This window comes from Triturus cristatus, chromosome 6 (genome assembly GCF_964204655.1).
Source record: "Triturus cristatus chromosome 6, aTriCri1.1, whole genome shotgun sequence".
NCBI lineage: Eukaryota > Metazoa > Chordata > Amphibia > Caudata > Salamandridae > Triturus > Triturus cristatus.
This window is the reverse complement of record NC_140589.1, coordinates 1,515,550,186-1,515,574,080: the sequence shown is the minus strand read 5'-3', so window position 1 is coordinate 1,515,574,080 and position 23,895 is coordinate 1,515,550,186. Positions and strand designations below refer to the sequence as shown.

Genomic DNA, 23,895 nt, shown 5'->3' with positions numbered 1-23,895 from the left:
TCATATAATCGATATTAGATATGCTGGGTATTTTATACCCGATATAATCCTGTGATTTAAAATGATTATATTAACGATGCATAACATATTTGCCTTGGGATATGTGGATATATTCTAATTTGGCACATTGATAGTAGGCGGATTACTTGATTTTACCCTTGTTTAGGGATTCAATTTGTTGCCAAATTGGGGCCGAGAGCTATGAGTATGCACGTGGCTCAATATTAGAGATGACACATGATCTCTGATAGGTGCTTGGTGACAAGACAGGACGGATTAGATTTGGTGCTCTCCGGTTTTATGCGGACATTAAATTCCATTATTGGTGGCCATCATGCAATGATATGTCTGGTTTTGGCCTTATGCTATATCTTTATTACAGATGTACAAGACACGCTCTTGAGCCGACGGACATATTCTATTCCCTGCCCTGGTGGCTGGGACGGAATTATAACCGGTCCCAAGGTAGTTATATGTTCCTATAACTTACTCTTGCACTTGAGATTCCTATTTGGAGTGATAATTTACTGATTTATTTGCTCCCTCACTATTTGAGGCTGAAATCCTCATCTATATTTACCGATTAGGTATGTTTCATCCTGAATCATAGTCGCATAGTGACACCATTGAAGTAATGCGAATACACAGCATCACCCACCTGTATATGTTCACTTTCACAATACTGGTGCAATTTAGGGATTAGGTTTGGAGCACTGGTTTCTCACTGTCATGGAGACTCATGGTGATTCTGACTGACCTTCCCCACACTCTGTATCAGCAATGTGGGTCTGTTTTCTAATTCACCAGCATCCACCAATTTGTCTGTATTCTATTCACTGTACTGGTTTATATATTTCTGGAATTTATGGTGGGCTCCACTTGTATCTCATTCTAATGTGCTTTTAGAGATGTATACATTACAAGCAAGTTTTGTATCTATTCTTCCAGCCCTGAGGAAGTCGTGGGCACTCCCGGGCGATGAAACACGTGTTGGATGGACCAATTGTTTATGAATTGTTTATCAGATGACTAGATCTTTACACCAAGCACTTTAGCAGAAATTCAGGACAGTTGCTTCACGATCTGGATGTGATCATACTATCTATGCAGGCTCTCTGGCAGTAAATGATTCCTATAGCTGGTTATGCTGAACATCTGCCAGGGTATATCACATAGTAAAGTCTTAATGTATTACATTTTGCCGATTCTTTGTGCATTTATTGTGTGGATCTCAACTGTTTTTTAATAAGATTGCTAATATTTATTCGGAAGCTTACCGCTATCAGTTATTTTAATCTGATGTGATGAATGTCTAATCGAAACTCTGGATTCATGCACTTGGCACTTTAGTAGTCATATTGTATACTGAAAACTTCCATGTGTTAACTTTGTGGATTATAAATCTATCAATTTTATTTATTCTTCCTGTTTTCTCAGATTGTATTGCTTATATATTTATACGCTGAAACAATAAACTTTACTAACTTACTCTTCCTCCATAAGAGCAATGTCAGCTTTCACTCAGGAATATTTCTGAGAGAATGATTTACCGGTTGTGTTATTATTGTGCTAAGACCACTTTCCTTGAAGGAACTTAGTTGTGGTTAGCAAATTGTGTATGCTATTCAGTAAAGTTTCTGAATGTGGTATTATTTTTGTTGTCTTGCACACATTTTGTGCATCAAAACTGCTTGCTGCATTGTCTCATGCTTTTGAAACAATTGCTATTTATTATGATTAAGTCTGTTTTATTGGTGTAAGAAACAACATTCATAGAATAACATTGGCTTGTACATATGGCTCCAGGGTAAATTTCAGAGAGTAACATCACCACTTATCTTCGTAATGAATGCCAGGTGCATATTAAAACCACACCTGTGCACTTTCAAATAATTTTCAGCTGCAGAACACCTATATAAATAGGAAATGACAGAGCCACTCTGACATTCCAATGTTCTAAATCAGCTTATGTCCAAATGTCAACTCTTATTTCTTCACCTGCAGCCATCCTGCAGGGAAAGGTGTAAGGAAGGGAAGTGGGAAGACAATTGTGAATACCTATAATATCTCTAGGACCAGCCTACTCCCACCCAACCTCTGTCCCTCCTGGGGAGTAACCCATACTAGCACATAAAACGTAACATTTTTCCTGACTTCCCAGGAGCACCGTTATCAACCAGGGACAAGAATCCATCACCCAGAAAATCACTAATTATCAAGAAGCAGGCCTTCCATAATAGCTCCAGCTGAGTACAACTGCATAAAGACATATCTGTTCACCTCGTGTTCCATTCAGAGCCTGATTGGAAACTCCACCACAGCTGCCAATCCTTTTTGTTTCATTGCCTTTTAAAAAAAAATCTCCAGCACCTCCTATTTGCCTTCCAGGGCACTCTCACATATGTCCGGGAAGAACAGAAGTATAACTTCTCCCACCTTCAATACCTTTTTCAGTACGGTCCGGTGAATGATCTGATGTCTCATGTTCTGTAAATGCACTATGATGATTACTGCCCCACCACTGCCTGGAACACAACCGTCATGCCTTTTGGGAATTCTACAGGTTTTTCTGACCATTAAGATGATCTGGCTCTCTAAAATGTCCAGTTGGTCATACATAATACATTTTCAGCCATTGATGAAGAGCTCCACTCGAAACCTCCTCAGACATACCCAATTCTCAGAGATTAGCACTCCTGTGCGTATTGTCCAGTATCTCCAACCTTGACTCGCAAGGCCTGATTGCCATGAAATTTAATGGACATTTCTTTCATCTCAGTTGTATTTCCATCTGTCGGGTCTTCCAAAGCATGTATCCTCCGATCCACTCGCCCAGTCCTCTGTTCCGTTGTTGACACACTTTTAATGAGGCTTGCAATTGCTTTTCTACAGTTTGGACCACATACTCACCAGCGCCAATTTTGTTCTGCAGTTCGTTTTTCAGGTTAGAGATTTAGCTCAACAGCAGGTGTGCACTGTTTGTGAGCTCTTCTTAGTCATCAGCGGGGCTTACCGTCATTGCTCTGTCCTTATGAAAATTTCAATTTTCCTCTGTACTGCCATGTTTTCTTCCATCACTGTAGCAGATCCAAATGTCTTCTTTAGTGGCAAACCCGTGCAGGGAATCATGTAGAGCTACATTGCATCATGCCAATGGGACTCTACTGATGATACCATGCTCAAAGTGGTCTTGGGGGCTTGGGAGGAAAGGGATTAGTATAGCTCCCAGGCACTCTTGATAGGTGACATTGTTTCTTGTGGTCCCAGCCAACTGTGAATCTGCACTTATCTTCTTCCAATTACCCTTAGACGGACTTCAAAACCAGTGCCACACCAGCCACCTCTAGTTTCTCATTCTTGAGGCCAGGCAATTGTGCAGTTTGCAGTCACTGATGACACTCCTAACTCCACACTCCAGAGTGATGCCCCAACCAGACATTTAAAGCCTGTGACATGGCCTCCTGAATCCTATCATAAATCTCAGCTGAAATTTAACCTCCTACAGTGACAGAACTTTACCGACCCCATTCACTGATCCTAGAACCACAACTGGCAAAAAAGATAGATTCCTATCGAGAAGCATAAATCAAGAGCAGCCATCTATTTGGAGCTACCCCCCTCCAAAATTTGTAAACGTTTTGTGAAGGAGAATCCAAACATTCTAGGTGGCCATTTTTTTAAATGTTTGTTTGCCGCTACAAGAAGCTTATGCAATTTACCTGTGCCACTAACAATCTACTTGGCATTTCAGATGCATTAGTGAATGATCATGTCATTTGCTTTGTTTAGAACTTAAAAACAATACTCCTTAGTGTGGGAGATGGGTAACAAAAAACTTGGAGTGGCGAACAGAGGGTTACATTCTTGCACACATTTTTCTCCCACTATTTTTTATCCCCGTGACATGAAACCTCTGATAGGTTAATATAACAGAGGCAGTGAGTGTATAACCTAGGTCTTCCTCCTAAAATGTTTGTAGAATATTTGTAAAATGGTCTTAAAGCCTGAACTATAAAACCCTCTGATAGTAGTGGAGCTTCATTCCTTACTGGCTGCCTTCTAGGTGATATAATGACTAAGATTGATAGGCTTTATATGTAGTACACCATTAAAAACTAGTGCATTCTGTCACTGTTATTAACATGTCTTGAAAGATGTTCAACAGGTGAATGTAAAATAATTCAAGCATATGAATCTATGAAGTATGCCAACATTGGAGCATTGTAGTTCACAGTAAGTAACACGTTCCTCTTGGTATTAAGTTCTGATCTTAAAAGTCTAAAATGATACCTTATGCACATATTTTGATATTTTTATCTACACTTGTCTGTTTATGTGACCACTGCCTTTTATTTAACTCTAGGTTTGAGTGGACGCTTTTTTGTTACGACTCTACCAACCATTTTCCAGTAAGTGATTCAGTTCTATTTCAAATTGCATTGCCCCTTTTACACCATGATGAGGAAATATTATTGTTGTACAAGTTGATGTGATGTCCATATTCTATGAACCACATACAAATTGCTATACATATCTTTTTCACATGATAAAATAAAGGAGTAGAGTCTTTGATGTCTAGATAGTGTCAACATAAATATGATATAATTAAATAGCACCAAAGTTAAAACATTCTGATTTCTAGGTGAATACCGTAGTGACTGCAGATGCCAGTGAGTACTAGTTGTGGGCTCTGGTGAGTTGGCTAAGTGAAAGAAACAACTGTGGTATTCACCTCCAGAATGGTGAAGGAAAACAAAGGAAAGCAATTTAAAATAGACACAGAAGCTTCGGCAGTTGTTTGGTCTACACACACAAATTTGGGTCATACCTGTGGGAAAATAAGTTTACCTAAAACAGACCAGTAATACTATTTTCTTAAACATCAGTTTAGTTATTATGCAGATGGTGATTTTAACAACATTTTGTAAGAGCAAGTAACTATCTAGAGTGAAGAATACCATAGGCAGACTGTTTGTCCTGTTCAGCTGTAGGTGAAATTGGAGAGGTTGGATGGGATAACTCTCAGATTTAGGTATTCCATGTACATGGCATTTTTATGGAAGGAGATAAAGGGGAAATTAGTAACAATACAAGTCATGAAATATGCAGAAAAAAATATAGACTGAGAGGAGGAAGAGGAAGGAAGAGTGATTGTGCTTTAGGTCAAGCAAGGACGAATTGAGTATGCGGGGAAAAGTGTTGTTGAGAGTAGAGCAATGGTTCTGCCTCCCTAGGTGAATAAATGCTTGATTAACCTGACTAATAAGCGGCCCCTTGGTGTGACACATTCAAAGCAGAGAGTGTTCATGCCTGAAAGTAGAGTGATTATTTAGAGAAATCGAGATCCCTTCAGTGTAATAGAGTTACAAGTGTGTGCAGTAGCAATAGGTCAAGGGCCATTACCTAAGAGATTGTTGCAATTAATATGCTTGTATATCTTTTAACATCTGTTTTGTAAAGGTTGATGTGCACAGCACATGTTGGGGGTAGACCACTGTCCATGATGGGTAGAAGTGTGTGAGAAACATTGCCAGTATTAAATTAGTGCTGTCATCTTTGGGACAGGTTTTTATGATGTGACTCTGTTCTCAAGTTCTGATGCAGTTGGACAAAAAAAGGCACTGAAAAGAGAGTTTACTTTTTTGAGCATCTGGAGATAAAAAGAATGTTTTTGATACTAAGATAGGCCATTATAAGCTCTTTAAGCCAAAGAATGAAAATTATTAAGGGGACAGTGAATTGGGGCAATCCTTGTCCAAGCATCTTCTCTGTTTCAAGAAAGTTCGCTGTCAGTTTGAGTCAGGTTCAGATGGTGCTCATGAACTTTCATGTTGTTAGCTTTTTTAACAGAAGTCATTTGTTCATCTTCCCTTCCCTTGTGAAAACAAAAGATGTTCACTCTTTCTTATCACTGTCCTTTTCGATATTATTCTTCAAGAGCTTTGCAAAACTATTGTTTCTTTGTGTGCCCAGGTGGCGCAGAGTAGTGATCCTCGTCCTCTATCTTCTTTTGTATTATTTTGTTCTTCATTTCATCTAGATGATTCTGTACAGACTTGTTCTTCCTGAAATTTGGTACTGAATTATCCTCCAGTAGAAAATATATGAATGAGTTTTGATCCTTTGATTATTCTCAGGTTATCTCTGTATATCAAATTTATTATCAACCTAAAATATAATCCGGCTGCTTGAAGAACTTGTTCCAACCTCAGAGATTCAATTTTGTTAGATGTCATTCCTCTCTTTGAACATATTGATTGTAAAATTATCTTTGGTTTCCTGACCTACCTATATATTTTCTCTCTTTGCTTCATTCCATTGAATGAAAATATATAAAAGCTTATTTTCCCATAGTAGTGCTCCCAATCAATCAATCAAATAATCTTTATCTGATTATTTTCCAGATGATCATAAAAGACACACATGATTAAAAACACTCACGGATTAATATAAAATAGTCAAATAATTAAAAAAATATAAAATAAAGCAATAAAAATAAAACGCATACCAGGCACAAAAGTCTTAGAAAGACCTATTCTAAAAACCTGAAATAATATAAAACAATACAGTCACAAAAGTCAGGACATAAGATATAAGTAGAATTGAGCATTAGTTGGTTAGAATAACAATGCTTACTCACACGTAAAATGCCCCTCAAAAAACAGTCAATCAAATAACAGGTATCTTGATCATTTAGCTGCAGTAGGAAGAGCAATGCAGCTTTGCAATTAGTAAATTTGTGCCTGCACATTAGAGGCAATAGAAATTTCCAGGTACAAAGAAGATAGAAATTGCGAAACAAAACAAAGCGCAATAAGGTCTGGTTTGATTGCTCGTCACACGGGCAAATACAAATATAATTTGAGGAGTATTTCCTAAGGGGAAACACAACAGCCAGCGTATCGTTCCTAACCTAAAACAAGTCAGTAAGTTGTATTCGTACACGTTCTGCAGAAATAATAGGTAGAGGTCAATCCCGGCTGTCATCTGAACCAAACAATAATGTCTTACAGACGGCTTGCCATTCTAAAAAGTTGTTGTATTGCACACTTGTGATGTAAACAATGACGCATGTTTTCCCTTGAAACTATTTCACATGTTGATTTGGGATGGCCCTCAAACTTCATTCATCCAATGTTTTTGAGCTTGCTATTCTAAAAAGTTGTTTTATTGCATACTTGTGATGTAAACAATGACGCATGATCTTTCCTTGAAACTATTGTCATCATGAACCAGTCTTATACGTATTTGCACATGCAGGTACGGGTCTGCAAATTATCTTGGTGAACATATACATAATGTACTGATGTTTTTAACTGCCTGCACTCTCGAGCCAAGCACGCGCACAATCTTGTACAAATACCAACTGTTTCTGGTCCTATAAGTGATTACAGTTGCCGGGTAACTCCATTGACACATAGCTTTGCATACTTCTACCCAATTATCTCCTGCGCGCGAGAGTAGTCGACACGTTCTGGCATTGCTGCACACCTATATATAATCATCTCCAATGTGCAAGAATAGTCCACACTCTCTGGCATTGCTCGCCGGTTCCTTATCCTCTTAACCGCTCGTTTATCGAGTTAACCACGCAGTTTGACACAGTGTCTGTCGACCTACGTCAGCCAAGCGCGCGGTCGATCTCGCGCTGGCCTCAGCTGCCTCAGTCCTCTGAAGCGAACGTGGTTGCTAGGCAACTCGCCTGACACGTCACTCTGTCTACGTCAGACAGGACTTCCCCGGCTTCCTTTCATTTAGCAGCCGGTCTGTCAGTTGCGGCTTCCTCCGACCAAGAGAGGAGGTGCTGCAGCGTGAGTCATGATCGCTTAGCTTCGACTTCTAATTTAAGTAAGCACTCATTCCCCGTTTCAGTTATCATGGTTTTTGTACCCAGTTACGAGTGTTTCTTCAATGAATGCTTATCCTTACAGAATTTGATTTCGGATTGGTTCCGACGCATTCCATTCACCGGACTCGGCACGCCCTTTGAGGTGAGCCCCTTTTAAGCACCGTAGTTGGTTTTTCATAACCCGTGATTGCCGTGGCTAATTTCCCAAACCAGTTAGAATGGAGGTTAATTAGTGTATTTGACTAACCCTCACTCTCCCCCTTTCGTACTCCTCTTCACCTTAACATCGTAGAGGTGCATTCTCATTGTTGCTTAATGACGGCATCACACGCTCCACTTTGACTTACAGAGACCACATTTGATGAGGCGCTCTGTCTTTCTACACGTGAACATTTGATTGCCAGGCCATCCTAGACCACAGGCTAGGTGAGTTATGGCCTTTTTATTCGGGACCACACATTAAAATAATCGCACATTGCATTATTGATACGTACTTTACTTGCTCTTGCAGGTTGCCATCGTTTATTTTAATGTCCTGATGAAGACCCTGCATGACGATTTAATGTCGCTTACACTGGGTTGAAACGTCGACGATAATTGCTAGGACCAGTTCAAGACCTGTTTTCCATATATGTTTTGATTTATTCGTGAAACGGTGTCATTGTGATTTTCCTTGATACTGGCCCTCCTCATGTATATTGTGTACATAAAAAGTTTTTTCTGTATTTGATCACTGTATATACTATGCACAATTCTGTCACTTTTGTCACCTTGTCACTGACTCACTGACTCACTTTACAGTTTATTACGTTGGTAACCTCGCGTTACAAGTGATATGGGTGTTTTCATATAAATGATGAAATTTATATATAAAGAATGACATCACACCCTTCAAATCTAGCTTCACTGTGATTTGTACTTTTAGAGTGTGTGGTCAACTCTTGATTGATTCCGTACCTTTTTCTTGATTCACTTGCATAACAAAGTAATTGTTTTACTCATACCCGACAGAACCATTGTTTTCTTGTAATCATCACTTACACAGCCTCCCTAGAGGCTTGCCTGTGTGAGGAAAAACATTCTTGCATCCAACTTTTATCTTTCTTGGTGATACATTCTGCGTTCTTAAGCAAGTGTGCGCAGCCCAGAGCCAAAGTGGTGTCTCTTATATACTTGAGCCATGGAATTTTCAATCCATGGTTACAAGCGAGGCAATCTGTAACTGCATAGTTGAGAGCAGCTGCCTTATTCGACCAAATAGAACACCAAAGTGATACAGGGGCAGCACCATTAAGGTCCTGAACATACTCAAGGCCTAATTCTTGGTGTAATTTAGTACTGAATTACCCTCAAGTAGAAAATATATGAATGAGCTTTTGAAACTTCATGTTGATTCTCTATGTTTTCTCAGTATAAGTACTACTAATTTCAGAAGAGGATGATGGCTTTCTCAAGCTATCTCTGAGTTTCAGATTTAATACAGTCCTGCCAAGTACCACACATCAGGTGTTAGACTAATGCATTTCAGTCTGGTAATCCGCATTATCACACTGAAATGCATTGTCAAACATAATGTATAGTTTCTCTCAGCTGCCACTGAAGTGCTGCCTGGCTGTTAAAACTGTGAGGTGTGGCAGTGTGACGTGCCCCCTCAGCTCTCCCAGGTGTGCTATTAAGACTGCTAGCAGGGTTGAAGGTTCACACTCACACTGCTATAATGTATGGCTGTGAATCCCTGTGGTAACCACAGAAGGGTTTGGCCATCAATCAGTAAGGCAAGGCCACTAAATAATGTAAAACACAAAATATGCCAATACTGATGATCATTCAATCAGTCTTTCATTCAAAGATCACATGACGTAATCTATATGATCTGAAAACATATTTTTTATTCTCTTTCCTTTTGTATGTTTTGTATATATTCCAAAACTATTTATTTTATGATTTTTTTTGCATTTTTGTTTGATACGTTAAACATTTGTGTAAAGATTTCAAACATACACTGAAGTCACAACGAAAACATTATAATAATTAATAAACACATTGAGTGACACAATACAATCATAGTACACAAAAACATCACATTACACATAAATAACAAAAATAGCTCTGGTTCTGTATAGTTTTATCAACCACATGGATATTTTCAACCAATTTCCCTGGGTATTGTCTTACTCAAATGAATTTTGATTCTTTCCAGAGATAACCACCAAATGGTAACTCTATTATGATTTTTTTTTTAGATATAATCAAAGGTAAGATAATTTGTGAGCAAAAAGTGGTATGAACATTAGCCTTAACACCTATTCGGTCAACGTAAAAGCTGGCGACGCGTTTCGACCCACTGATATTCCTAGAGGGGTTCTCCTCAGGATAAAGAACACTTGAAGAGCTTTGTCTTTCGTAGAACTTCAAAAAATACTTGCTTTTTGTATCCACTGTTCACAATTCAGCGGCATCTTATTCCAATGACGCCATTCTATGAAGGAATTTGAGGCTTCTGGGTCGCCTTTCTTTATTGTGCAATTATTCAGCAATATAATTGATTTGTGGCAGCCTGAAGAGGTCCGTCAGAGTTGAAAGTATGAATGGCATGAATTGAGTTTCAGATTAATTACAGTCCTGCCAAGTACCATGCATCAGGCATTAGACTAGTGCATTTCAGTGTGGTCATTTTCATTATCACACTGAAATGCATTATCAGACATAATGTATAGTTTCTCACAGATGCCACTGAAGTGCTGCATGGCTGATAAAGCTGTTAAGAGTGGCAACGCAATGTGCCCCCGCTGCTCTCCCAGGTGCTCTATTAAGACTTCTAGCAGAGTTGAAGGTTCACACTCACATTGGTACAATGTATGGCTGTGAATCCCTGTGGAGCGTCTTGCCCAATCATGTTGGGTGCTTCAGGCTGACGCTGCGAGAGGACATCACATCCTCCTGCTACTAGAGCAGGTCTGGGAAGTTTGTGGAGGAAAGTAACAGCCTGCTAGTTTTTTTCCAATGGCTCTACAAATTCAGTTTCATTGGCATTTGCCGCGTTGCGCTGTGCGCTGCAGGCAGCTCGTACCAGACCCGCTAGGCCTGCCGTCTGCTTTTACCCCTATTGTTTATCCTCCTCCCACCCCCCAAATTTAGTACTTCCGGACCAGAGGGAATTGGAGAGGATTGAGTGACCCGTGTTGTAGTGGCCGCCAGGACAGAGTTTGAGGCAGCATGTCACCGGATGGGCCAGCCCGGGACTCACTCTACAGCCAGCCTGGATGGTAACTAAGGTGGCTGGCAACCCAAATTACCATGGCCCGTAGTGGCTCACGGCCTAAGTGAGGCTGCAGCCACTGATTTGCAGAGAGATGCTGCCACATCAATTTTTGTAGTGCCACCTCCGGACTCTGCGGTCACTGCCCAAGTAAGTGCCACAAGCCTCTGTGTGTTTTACACAGTGAATGGCAGCACGCAATCAGGTAGCTGCAGCCTGTGCATGCCGGTGTTAGTACTAAGGTGACACTGCAGGATATTTTCAATTTCAAATATACTGCTAGCCTGGATCCCCATTTAAACATTTAATATTTGTGCTGGATTTCTTGCAGTACACCAGACAGTATGCTTTTTAATCCTGCAAAGCACTCCAGTTTCATTTCCGACTATTGCTGGATGGATGAACTACCTATGAAAACACTTCAACTGTTGTCAGGGGAGATGTGCTATGAATAACATTTAATAGACTGAAATACCCACAAAAGAGTCATTGTGTCTGTGTGTGTGTGTGATGTAGAGTGCTCTGACACCCTGCTCTGGTATGAGCATCACTATAAAACAAATGAACAGTTTCTGAGAGAGGGAACAAAAGATGTTACAAATGAAATAGATTATATAGGCATATCAATGATACCACACAATGGTGTTGGGCCATATACGATAGTCAAAGAGCATTACAGTAGAAATTGCAGCAGTCACAAATATTGAGAAACAGCAAAGCCATAGGTCAATTACAGCAGTTTTAGAAACTTCTTAGAGTTTCCCATTGCTCAAATGGGTGCACTTTCTGATATGTATATGCTTCCCTTGTCTTCATTGCTTGATTTTACTTGTGAGAATGTGTCACTCATAGTCGTTGACATGTCACTCATAATTACACTGAAATTATGAAAATGTCACACATAACCAATCTGAAACCTTGGTAGCTATGTTACCATCAACTTAAAAATCTTATCGGGTTCCTTGGAGAGCTTGCTCCACCCTCAGAGATTCAATTTTGTTAGATTTCATTCCTCTCTTTGAACAGATTGATTGTAAAATTAACTTTGGTCTCCTGACCTAGCTATATATGTTCTCTCTTTGCTTCATTCCATTGAACTTAAATAGATAAAAGATTATTTACCATATTAGTGCTCCCAAATGACTTTCCAACAGATCCACGTCTGTTACAGTTATGTGTGATTTCATTTACCTTAAAGAATTCATGCATCTTCTGCACTACCTCAAATACTTTCCAGAGTAGGCTTCCTTTACTCACTTCTAGTATACGCTATTCTGCCAACATCTGGATAGATTTATTTATACATAGAGGTATCCCTATATGTAGGTATAGGGATGTCATATCAATAAAGTCTCAGTCTCAGTTTCAAATACTGTCCCCTCTCAGTAGATAACTTCCCAGTTTCATTCATTATTCTATGACGAGTTTCTGCAAAAGTGTCCATTTCAATTTTTGTTCCAGTATCTGCTTTGTTCTGTCTAACTTAGTAACCAATGTACTTGTCTGTGCTGAAATGCCTTGCTGCTCAGAGGAGTTTGTTCCTCCTGCCATTCATGTTACCTCAGTGTTACAGAGAGTTTCAACATGGAAGTCAATGCAGTCAGAGTCCAAACAGGTTCTCCATAAAAACATTTGATTTTCTTTCAAATCATTTGCCACAATATCCATTGCAATTTATGTTTACTCCCATGGTACCAGTCTTTTCAATTCTCTGTCCTATTTTATACATCTGTCCTGGTAACGATGTGGCATAATCTGGTTTGGTATACCTGGGATCGCTATACATTTTTCTGTGACACAATCCTGTTGTTTGACCAATTGCAGTGTTTGACAATGTGTGATTCAACAAGGGATTCTGATATGTCTGAAATCATACAACTTGTAGAACTTACAATGTTTGTAACTGCAGATCAGAAACTTAAACTTTTCATTATAGTGCATAACATCTTCTCTCACTAACGTTTTGAGTCACCTATTCCCTTGAAACATATTTTGTATAACTCTCAGGTCAGCTGTGCCTTAATCTGTATAGCAGTGGTTCTAACTTCACATTTACCCTTCAGCAAACTGTATTTTATATGGTTATGTGTACCAAATGCAAGGGAAAGAGACCTCACTCTTTGAGCTCTGATGAGGCAATGTTATCCTGAACTCTTACTATAATACCCTTATATAACATTTCTCATAAGGTGTCATTTCATCAACTAGATCCTCCATATCTGCCATAATAATACATTTTATAATATCTCCACTTCCATTGCAAGAAACTCATCCTACAAATAGTAAATGATGGCCAAAAACATTGTCACAGACTTTAATGCTATACACTGCCATCCATAAATAAATACTGATCATACCATTCAAAGTGTATATTATTCATATTTTAATACCAATATACCTATGTAAATTTGCAGGGTTATACATTGTTTGCTAGCCTATTGTGAAGACAAATACATAAGAATTCATAAGTGTACACCAGAACGTAAGTACATTCTAGCTTCACGTTAATTTACAACAAAGGTGCCGATCACGATCCGGTAAAAAATGTCCCCGTACGACTCGTATCGGGTCTTTTTACCGTACGAATCGTACAAGTGCCGTACGAACTGGCAATCACGATTCGCATGGTAAAAAGTCCATACGAACCGCACTGGGAATATTTCCCCACACGTCCTCGGGTCGGAAAATGTGTCCGACACGTCCTCGTACGATTCACCGTACAAACGTGAAAGGTGAACTCCGACCGGGGAATCACGATCCATCCCGGGCGTCCGAATGTACAACCGTATGGTGAAAAGACCGTCCGCACCGAACTCCCATAACAACCATGGAGACGTCCAAACAGGTACCCGGTACGTGCCGTACCCCCCCCAGCCCCCGTAGGTACGCGCCGACCCCCCCAGCCCCCGTAGGTATGCGCCGACCCCCCCCCCCCAGCCCCCGTAGGTACGCGCCGACCCCCCCCCCAGCCCCCGTAGGTATGCGCCGACCCCCCCCAGCCCCCGTAGGTACGCGCTGACCCCCCCTGTGTGTACACCCGTGTACGGTGCGTACCCCCCCCGTGTACGTTCGAGTCATACCCCCACCCGTGTATGTACGGTGCGTACCCCCCGTGTACGCTCGAGTCGAACCCCCCCGTGTACGCTCGAGTCGGACCCCCCCGTGTACGCTCGAGTCGGACCCCCCCGTGTACGCTCGAGTCGAACCCCCCGTGTACGCTCGAGTCGAACCCCCCCGTGTACGCTCGAGTCGGACCCCCCCGTGTACGCTCGAGTCGGACCCCCCCGTGTACGCTCGAGTCGGACCCCCCCGTGTACGTTCGAGTCATACCCCCACCCGTGTATGTACGGTGCGTACCCCCCCGTGTATGCTCGAGTCGAACCCCCCCGTGTACGCTCGAGTCGGACCCCCCCGTGTACGCTCGAGTCGGACCCCCCGCTACGCGCTGGGGGTACGCACCGTACATACACGGGTGGGGGTATGACTCGAACGTACACGGGGGGGTCCGACTCGAGCGTACACGGGGGGTCCGACTCAAGCGTACACGGGGGGGTCCGACTCGAGCGTACACGGGGGGGTCCGACTCGAGCGTACACGGGGGGGTTCGACTCGAGCGTACACGGGGGGGTTCGACTCGAGCGTACACGGGGGGGTCCGACTCGAGCGTACACGGGGGGGTCCGACTCGAGCGTACACGGGGGGGTACGCACCGTACATACACGGGTGGGGGTATGACTCGAGCGTACACGGGGGGGTACGCACCGTACACGGGTGTACACACAGGGGGGGTCGGCACGTACCTACGGGGGTTGGGGGGGTCGGCGCGTACCTACGGGGGCTGGGGGGGGGGTCGGCGCGTACCTACGGGGGCTGGGGGGGGTCGGCGCGTACCTACGGGGGCTGGGGGGGGGTCAGCGCGTACCGGGCCACCTACTCTGGTCGATTCACGCTGTACTTCGCTTTTGCGGCACTTTTTGGGTGCCGTGAAAATATTGCCGTCCGGACTGCTGTCGGTTCGAATCGTAATTCCTGGTTCGTGAAACGCTGCCTGAAAGCGTCCCGACGTCACATCGCAGCATTCCCGGATCACATTCGTATGTATATTTTCGTCGGTCGGTGTTTTTTACGATTCGTACGGAAATGGTGTTTCCGTGCGAATCGTAATTCCATGTTTGTAAAGTTTTACAACCGGGTACGAGTCGGACGGGGAATTCGCTCCGACCGACGGTTCGTACGCGGTTTTTAACGGATCGTAATCGGCACCCTGATGTAGATATATTTAAAATTACATGTTCATCTTTATGCAATCCTAACCACATGCTTTAACTGCTAATAGGTAATAGGTAATAGGTAACTGCTGATAAGCCTAATCGAAGAATATACAGGAACTAACTTCATGTTAAGAAAAATTCAGCACCCTGACTGCATATCATGTCTTACTGAAAAGGAGTAAAGCTAATCATCCCCATAATGGTCATACACCCCATTCCTGGGATAAGAACTTGCCTTGAATAAATTTCCACTGGTCAAAATACTTCTTTAGTAATCCACACTGACCATCTGTGTTGATACATTATACTTTCTCACTTTTCACAAAATTTGAACAAGTATGCAGTTTGAAAATCTACATTTAATACTTTTCTATCTAATAATTTTGCAATCCAAAATAAGCATACCTCTATCACCTAAAAATTGACCCAAGAAAATACAAGGACATGTTTAATTAACTGCATTATGATGGCACCCTGCAATTATAAATCTGTTATATTTGTGTCAGAAACTCTTTCTGAACATAAATTGCTTCCCTGTAGAACTTTGTTGAACTGGGTGTTCTCTCCTGTCATATTCCTCAACCGTTACCTGTTATGAATTCCTGAAATAGATATGTTAACTCACTTTCCTAAAGAGGTACATAGAAGTTCTTCTCACAGACACACAGTGCACTCCATTCTGTCACCAGTCTACAGTCCCTTCATAAATCATTGAAGCAAAGTCAGAGGGTAGCTAACCATGCCAGCAACACAGCTATAATAGAGATCCATATGGGAAACCTCCTTATTTTTACCACAGAAGAGAAAGCTCTTTCTCCTACATCCCAACTAATCTGGGTGTGATACATTCCCCATCTGACCCTGGACAAGAATTTATGCCAGCCTTTGACTTCAGTAAAAATCAATCCTTTCCAGGGTAGAATGACAAAGGAGAGACCTTACTGAATGCTGATAAACGTTCATGTTTCTAGGCATTCACAAACTTTCAAGACTAATCAAACCTTGGAACACCCTCAGCCTCACCTATTGATTTGGAATTACTTGTGGGGAGAGCATGTATGGTGGAGATCTCCTCACACATAAATGTGCTTAGGTCTGTCATATGTTTACAACCAAATTCACTTTTAAAAATAGGCTCGAATATGGATATTTCTGTTTTGCCAAGACTCAAGGCAATGGTATTGATCAACAAAGTAGGAGAGATATTTGCAGTCACTTTTAAAGTAATGAATCGTCCATTACTTAAAACAGGAAGTGCCACCTAAGAAGGTAGGATAGTTTCAAAGTGTCATCTTTTATTGTAGTGGGGTGTGTATTGAAATCTGTAAAGTAGGCATGCATTCAAATGCTTCTCTGTGCTAGGGGAGTAAGAGTGGCCTTCTCATCATAAGAAAACATGATTGCAAAAATGAAGGCCTTAATGGACAAAAAGTTACAAAAGGAGCCTTACAGAGACTATATTGTTGAGTTGCATGAGCTAGTGACTAGAACTATGATCACGGCTGCCCAACCAAAGTCATATAAAATAGGCCACTAGGAGAAGATATGGATATCTGGTTCTAAGATGTGGATGGGGTAGTAAGCTTCCAGATTCTCTAAAAATAGAGGAGAACTAGTCTCAGTGCTTAGTTTGAGCTGGTGGTTGCCTGTGGGGCCACTGGAACTTCTCTTTGTGGACCAGCACTTGTTTTTTCCTCATCATACATTTACTGAGGGAGAATAAACAGATCAGAAAGATGAAGGAAGAGAAAGATGGGAAAACTGTCTTAAAGGGAGAAAGCAGGAATCTGCAAAAGTGAGATAAAGGAGCAGGGAAAGTCTGGTAGCTGTTTAAAGAGGCATAAGGGCTTAATTTAAGATTACCAACCTTGGTATTCAGTGCATCAACGTTTAATTTCACTGGCTGTGGGCTTCTGAGCAGAACTGTGGGCACCAGAACTCTTTTATTTGAAAATTAAGCACTGACTAGGCTTATATTAAGGCTGTAGTGAAAGGCAGCCTGCTATGAAACGAATGGGTTGCTGCCTTACTGGCAGCCAATGGAGGTGAATTAAGGCCTGTGACACAAGGCAAGCGTTCTCATCACACATATTAATCAAGTTACAGAGTTTTAGATCAACTGCATACCTTTGGTTTGGCTGAAAACTAAGGCATTTTCCATACTCAAGCTACATTTAGTTTGAGGAATTGAAAATCTGCATGTGTTGAACTAAGGTAATATTTGAGAGGATATTTTTTGGTAGTCTAAGCAAGAACGCTCAGAACATTCCAGCCAGATTTGAACTAATTTTATGCTTAGGTACAGGACCGGACTAGGAACCAAAACCGGCCCTTGGCATAGTGCTCGGTCAGCCCCCCAGGGGGTTTGGGGGTGTGGCTGAGCAGTTTGCCTGGGCCAGTTTCGGCCGATTTTGTTACAGCGGCCGATATTGCAGCTATCCTGCAAAAACGGCCCTGTAACAAAATCGGTCCCCCAGGGGCCCAAGTCCTGGTGGCCCGCCAGGGAAATGCCCGGTGTCAGCTGCGGCCAGTCCGGCCCTTCTTAGGTATCACCTGTAAGAGGTGAGCAAGGTGGCCATTGTAGTTGAGATGGAAAAATCATTCGGTGAGCAGTAGTTTGCCATACTTAGTTAAATTGCAGCATGACAGAAAAACACAATGTTGTCAAATCGGTGGGTGGGTGTGGCTTAATTAAACCAATTAAACAAGTAATTCTTTTAATGCAATCCTCATTTCCTAGCATACAGATCTGCTAACCTAGACACCCAGTTTAGAAAATTATGGCAATTTATGGCATATGGTAGTTTTCTGAAATTTGTAACAATTCTTTGTAATTGCTTTCTGCAGTGCCAAGGATGGTGTATTTCGCAAATATCGTGGTCCACGAACATCGGAAGAGCTTCTAAACTACATTATTTTAAAAAAATGGGAAGGAGTTGAGCCGATAACAGGGTGGAAATCTCCATCGTCCATCACGTAAGACATTACTAAATGCCGGCATACGTTTTGTATTGACTTTATTATTTGAGGACTAAAAGGATGAATGAATGACTATGCTGATGGTGCATAAAACCACTAATTCAAGGAAGATCCTCCCATATCCATTAAAAGATACACATCACTTGTGAAAACACTTCAACATGAATTATGTTACAAAGTGGACAATAGAAGCACTGCTTCTATTCTAAAAACTTTGACTGCGGTGCGTTAGGTTTCAAACATCCCATAACTACAGATCACCAGTGTATTGCTCATAATAGTACTTTTCCCTGCATCTGCATCAGCGCTGCTTGTCCAGCCTATTTAGATATTTGTCTAATCTTTTTATTAACTTTTATGTGCATTATCATCTGCTCATTTGTTATTGTTCTAATACTTGTAGTTGTCATCAAATTGCACCTTAACCTTTACACAAATTTGAATACAATTACAGAGATAGATCTGCAATGTGCTCTACCTAAATTACAGATCTTGGGCAAAGATAGGTCATTATTGAATATAATTATACAACTTCACACCGAATCTTGTGTTTGGGTGGTATTATCATCTAATGGTAGCTTGTTGCCTAATCTCTCCATGTTCTTTGGGATAAAGCAAGGGCTCATCTTAGCACCCCTGCTGTTTTGTTTATATAATTCTGATTGACCATACGTCCTGAACAACAATAATAATTTTCCACCGAAATTAGACTCACAACCCAGGTGAAGTGTGACTTATGTAGATGATCATAGGATCTACACCTATAGCCCTACAAAGACTATTTACCAGATGTAATAATTCCAATTTTCTCCAGATAAATCTATAAAAAATGAAAATGGCGGTTTTTAACTCAAACTATTATAATCAGACATATAACTACCTAGACTTGGTATGTTTAACAGATTAAAGAGATTAGCACATCTGAAAGAACTGCCAGCCATATGTCACAGTATAACTGATTTCTTATTTTACAGTATAGCCATATTATTTCTTAGGCACTCATACTTTCAGGTTCTTTCTGAGGCACTCATACTTCTTTCAACCGAAACTGACTCGTTAATTGTATTTGGAATCCCAGTATTTGATGGGAGGACAATTAAGAGACTTAGGCAGCTAGAAACTCTTAGATAGGCCCAAGAGAATGTAGGCAGGAAAATGTCAACTTTCTGAAAGGGGCATTTTCAAAATGATAATCTAAAATCTGACTTTACCATGTAGAGGATTTAAAATTAAAATTTGTTTGAGAGCAAACAGTATTACTCTCCCAATCTGAAGTTAACACTTATTATTTAAAATACGTTAACCCAGCGTTAGCATAAAGGAGAGATATGCCTTACAACAGTGAAAAACAACTTAAGCAGTCTTTTACTGCCAGAACATGTTAAACTTAAACAAATGTGCCCTACTTTTTAAATATCATGCACCCTGCCCTATGAGCCTTTAGGTCTTAGATAACAGGCAGTGGCGTAGCTAGACGTACTGCCACCCGGGGTGGACCCTATGATTGTCTTCCGGTGTAGGTAAGAGCGGAGGGTTGGCGGCCGGCAGATTACTTGTTCCTCAGGGGCCTGGTGATAGACGGACAACTTGTTCTCTAGGGGTGGACGGGTGATGGTAGTCGAGACACTCGACTTGCTCAACGCTGCTGCCCCAAATACAGTGCTGCCTGGGGCAGAGAGCCCCCCCATCCCCAGCACACACCTAGCTATGCCACTTCTTATGGGTGACATATAAGCATTAAAAAATTAGGTTTATGCCTGTCCATGTAGAAATGTCAGTTTAAGACTCCACTACAGACTGCAGTCGTAGGACTTAGACATTTTTTGCAGGGTCACTTTAGTGGGTGGCACAGTACGTGCAGCACAGTATGTGCAGCAGCCCACTAGTAGCATTAAATTTACAGTCCCTGGGTACCAACAGTACCATTTACTTTGAACTCACAGGTAAAATAAATGTGCCAATTAGATGTAGGCCAGTTTTACCATGTTTCAAGGAGAGAACACAAACACTTTACCACTGTTTAGCAGCAAAAAAGTGCAGAGTAGTAAAAGCCAATAAAAACGGGTTCAGCAAAGGAAGACAGAGGAAGGCAAAAATCTGGGGAGTCCATGCGTAAAGGACCAGGTCCAACACAGATCCATTAAGTAATTATCCCATGAGGGAGAAAATGTCTTTGCTGACAAGGTCAGATTGACAAAGTACAACTGGTGCTCACTAATCTAGCACTCGTATCACACAAAGTAAAGCCGAATGATCACACACAAGAAGGGGCTACAGTGCGTGCGGCTCATAAGTGAGAAGTACTGCTAACTCATGGGCTACAGCTATAATTAGAATTCGAGACACACTCTGGCCTCAAGGGAAAACAACTTAAAGCATAATTGTTGTGAACAAGCTGTAGTGGGAAAGGTGAAAATTAAATAATAGCACTAATAGCACCAATGGTTGCATAAACAGGCTCAATGGACTGACAGGGCTAAAAAGGAGGAGTAACTCTATTGTTAACTATAGGGACGGGGTAATTAGACTAGAAAAAGAACAAGTCCCTAGTTTTGTATGTGGAGCAAGTGTTGTACTATTAACATGTACAATGGCGGTGGGGTCTATAAGCTCTCTCAGTTATTTAGAAAAACTTGTAGTTTACAAAAAACAGCAATAATTGCACCATATATCCTTTACATGTATAGAGATTCCCAATTAGCAAGCTCACGTATGGATGCACTAAAAACATTACGCCAAGGACCAAATCAATTTCAATAATTACAAAATCAATTTTTATTCATAATTTGTTAAAAACTTATAAAACCACTTTAACAATAATCAATACTAGTACCACATTTGATTTAATAAATTAAAAAATAAACAAACACTACACAAAAGTCATATTTGATGATTAAAAATAAACAAGAAAACTACACAAAAGTCGACGCGGCGTTTCAGTGAAGTAGGATCAAACACCTTCTTCAGGACAGAGTTTTCTATTAAAATCTTTGATGAATGTAACCCCTGTTATGATTCAGATGGGAAACATTTTCAGTAGATTTTTTATTAAAAGATAGGAAATGTCCTTAATGTGTGGTAATATATCTTCTTAAATTACGTTTGTAGGTGCCACCTGATAAATTTGTTGCTTTATTAATAGCGACCAAGAAACAGGTAAGCCATAATAGGGGTATTATTTATTTTTTCTCAATGTTCTATTTTTGACGGTTTATAACTGGTATTGTTGCTTTAGATGTTACAACTCAAAAAGATAAAAAATTTGATAAAAATGATTCAGTCTCCCTGCACCTTACGAACATCTTCCGGGGTCAGGATACGTTATCAAATTTTTTATCTTTTTGAGTTGCAATTATTGCTGTTTTTTGTAAACTACAAGTTTTTTCTAAATAACTGAGTGAGCTTGTAGACCCCACCGCCATTGTACATGTTAATAGTACAACACTCGATCCACATACAAAACTAGGGACTTGTTCTTTTTCTAGTCAATGGACTGACAGACATAAAATCAACGTACCTATTTGAGAAAGGTTCACAGATTGAGATCTTTAAAATTACAGAATGTATAAACTGTCATGAGGTAAAAAGTATATACAAACTACTGTTGTCAAAACGTAGTTATATTCTACAACTGAACCCAAACCCAAACTCGGGACATTTACTATTCTCACAACTTTCATACAAACATTGGGATAAGTGCATATATTTGGCATGCAAATCCCAATGCCATTAACATTGGGGTAAGTGCCTATATTTTGGGATGTCAAATTAATTGTTCTAAGTCTAGCCACAATAATGGTGGGTAAAGTGCATATATTTGGGAAATGTTAAATATACATATCTATCGTCAGTCAAATGAACATTGAGGAAAGTGCACATAATTTGGAAGGTGTGGGGTGCCCATATTTATTGTTTCAACTCCAGTATTGCAATTATTTGGGAAAGTGCATTCATTTGGGGGTATCAAATCTACTATTAAGTGCTTACATTTGTGAGTGTCGTATTTAATATTCTATCTTCAGAAGTATGAACATTGCTGAAAGGACATATAATGAGGGAAGGGGAGCATATTTACTATTCTAACTACAGTTTACAAATTTTGGGTGAAGTGCATATATTGGAGTTTGGTTTATTATTTATTAGTCTACCTCCAGTTCTTCAAAATTTGGGGATAGTGCATATATTTGAAGTGATATCACTTATTTGTAAAATTCAGTTACACAAACATTATATAAAACATATTTTACATTTTTAAATTTACTTAAATTCTCATCTTATTGCAATCATTTTAGTGTTGCACAAATACAATTAAATAAATACCATGAAGACTAATACTATTACAAATACATTCACGAAAATATTACATTGTCTTAGAAAATTCAAAAAAAATAAATAAATCTGAATCTAAAACTACATAGGTAAATATTATTAACTTTTATGTTCTAACACAATAATTAAAAAAAACCTCAATAATATTACATATTCAATACATCTTTTTAACAATTAGAAACTTATTTTCAGGTTTCTTAAATGTAATATGAGTTTTTTAATACATTAATTACTTTAATTAGGAAACACCAACAAAACTATTTAAACATTTCTAATTACTTTTTGATAAATTAAAAGAAGTGAAAGAATATGTTATGCAAAATCTTCCTTTGAGTTATTAATAATATTTTGAACATCCTACCCAACCGAGATCACCAATAAAACCCAATACTCCAGTTCAAAATGTATTAGCAAATAATTAAAAATTAATACAAAAATTGAAAAAAAAATTGACATAATATAATATTTATTTTAGAATAGTAATTCTCTTCTCACAACAAAAAACAAAGTTACTGGACAAAATAATGACACATTTTGTAAAATGAGTACAATATTAAAAACAATTTATAGATAATTACAAATTAGCCTAATTAATATACACTTCAGTAAACATACAAAATACACTTTATTAATAAAATTCACTACTCAATACACCAATAAACTTCAGAACTCAAAGGAATTATACAAATAAATATGTATTTATAAAATGTATGTTTTATTATTTACAACAAAAATCACTAAAATACACTGTAAACAAAATCCTTGCAAACTTTATATTAACTAGTTCAATAATTTAGAAATCAATATTTTAACCTTCAAAATTATCTTTTTTTTTTTTTTAAAGAAAACATATACTTACCCACTACATTTCTTCCCTCAATATTAAGGTCAAAAAATATTTTTGAGTCAGTATTCAGGAGATATTCTTGCTTGTTCTGGGAGGCTGCATTGCATGTCCTGTTTGTTCATATGTTCTTAAGGAATAGAACCATGATCCATGTAGATATCTTTGAAGGAATCTGCATAAATAAACATTTTCTGACCCTTCTATATGTTTGATCTACCCATTATGTTAAATACTTGGTGAATTTGATTATTATAGTTGTGCCTGTGAAGTCAATCATTAAACGGTTGCGGGTTACTTTGTGGTCCCTACCTCTAGTTGTTGTTCAAAGTGCTATCTACACCTTCGGAACACCACGGGCCAG

The 23,895-nt window shown here is 39.8% G+C and overlaps 1 protein-coding gene across 2 annotated transcripts in view; it reads left to right on the top strand.

The window, feature by feature from the left end:
* Positions 1–23,895, top strand: part of TMX4 (thioredoxin related transmembrane protein 4) — a 347,052-nt gene that overhangs the window by 131,668 nt on the left and 191,489 nt on the right. For both annotated transcript variants that reach the window (XM_085612644.1, XM_085612645.1), the window contains exons 3-4: positions 4,364–4,409; positions 18,227–18,355. In XM_085612644.1, the coding sequence (XP_085468770.1) occupies positions 4,364–4,409; positions 18,227–18,355 (175 nt within the window). The remainder of the gene's footprint in view (positions 1–4,363; positions 4,410–18,226; positions 18,356–23,895) is intronic.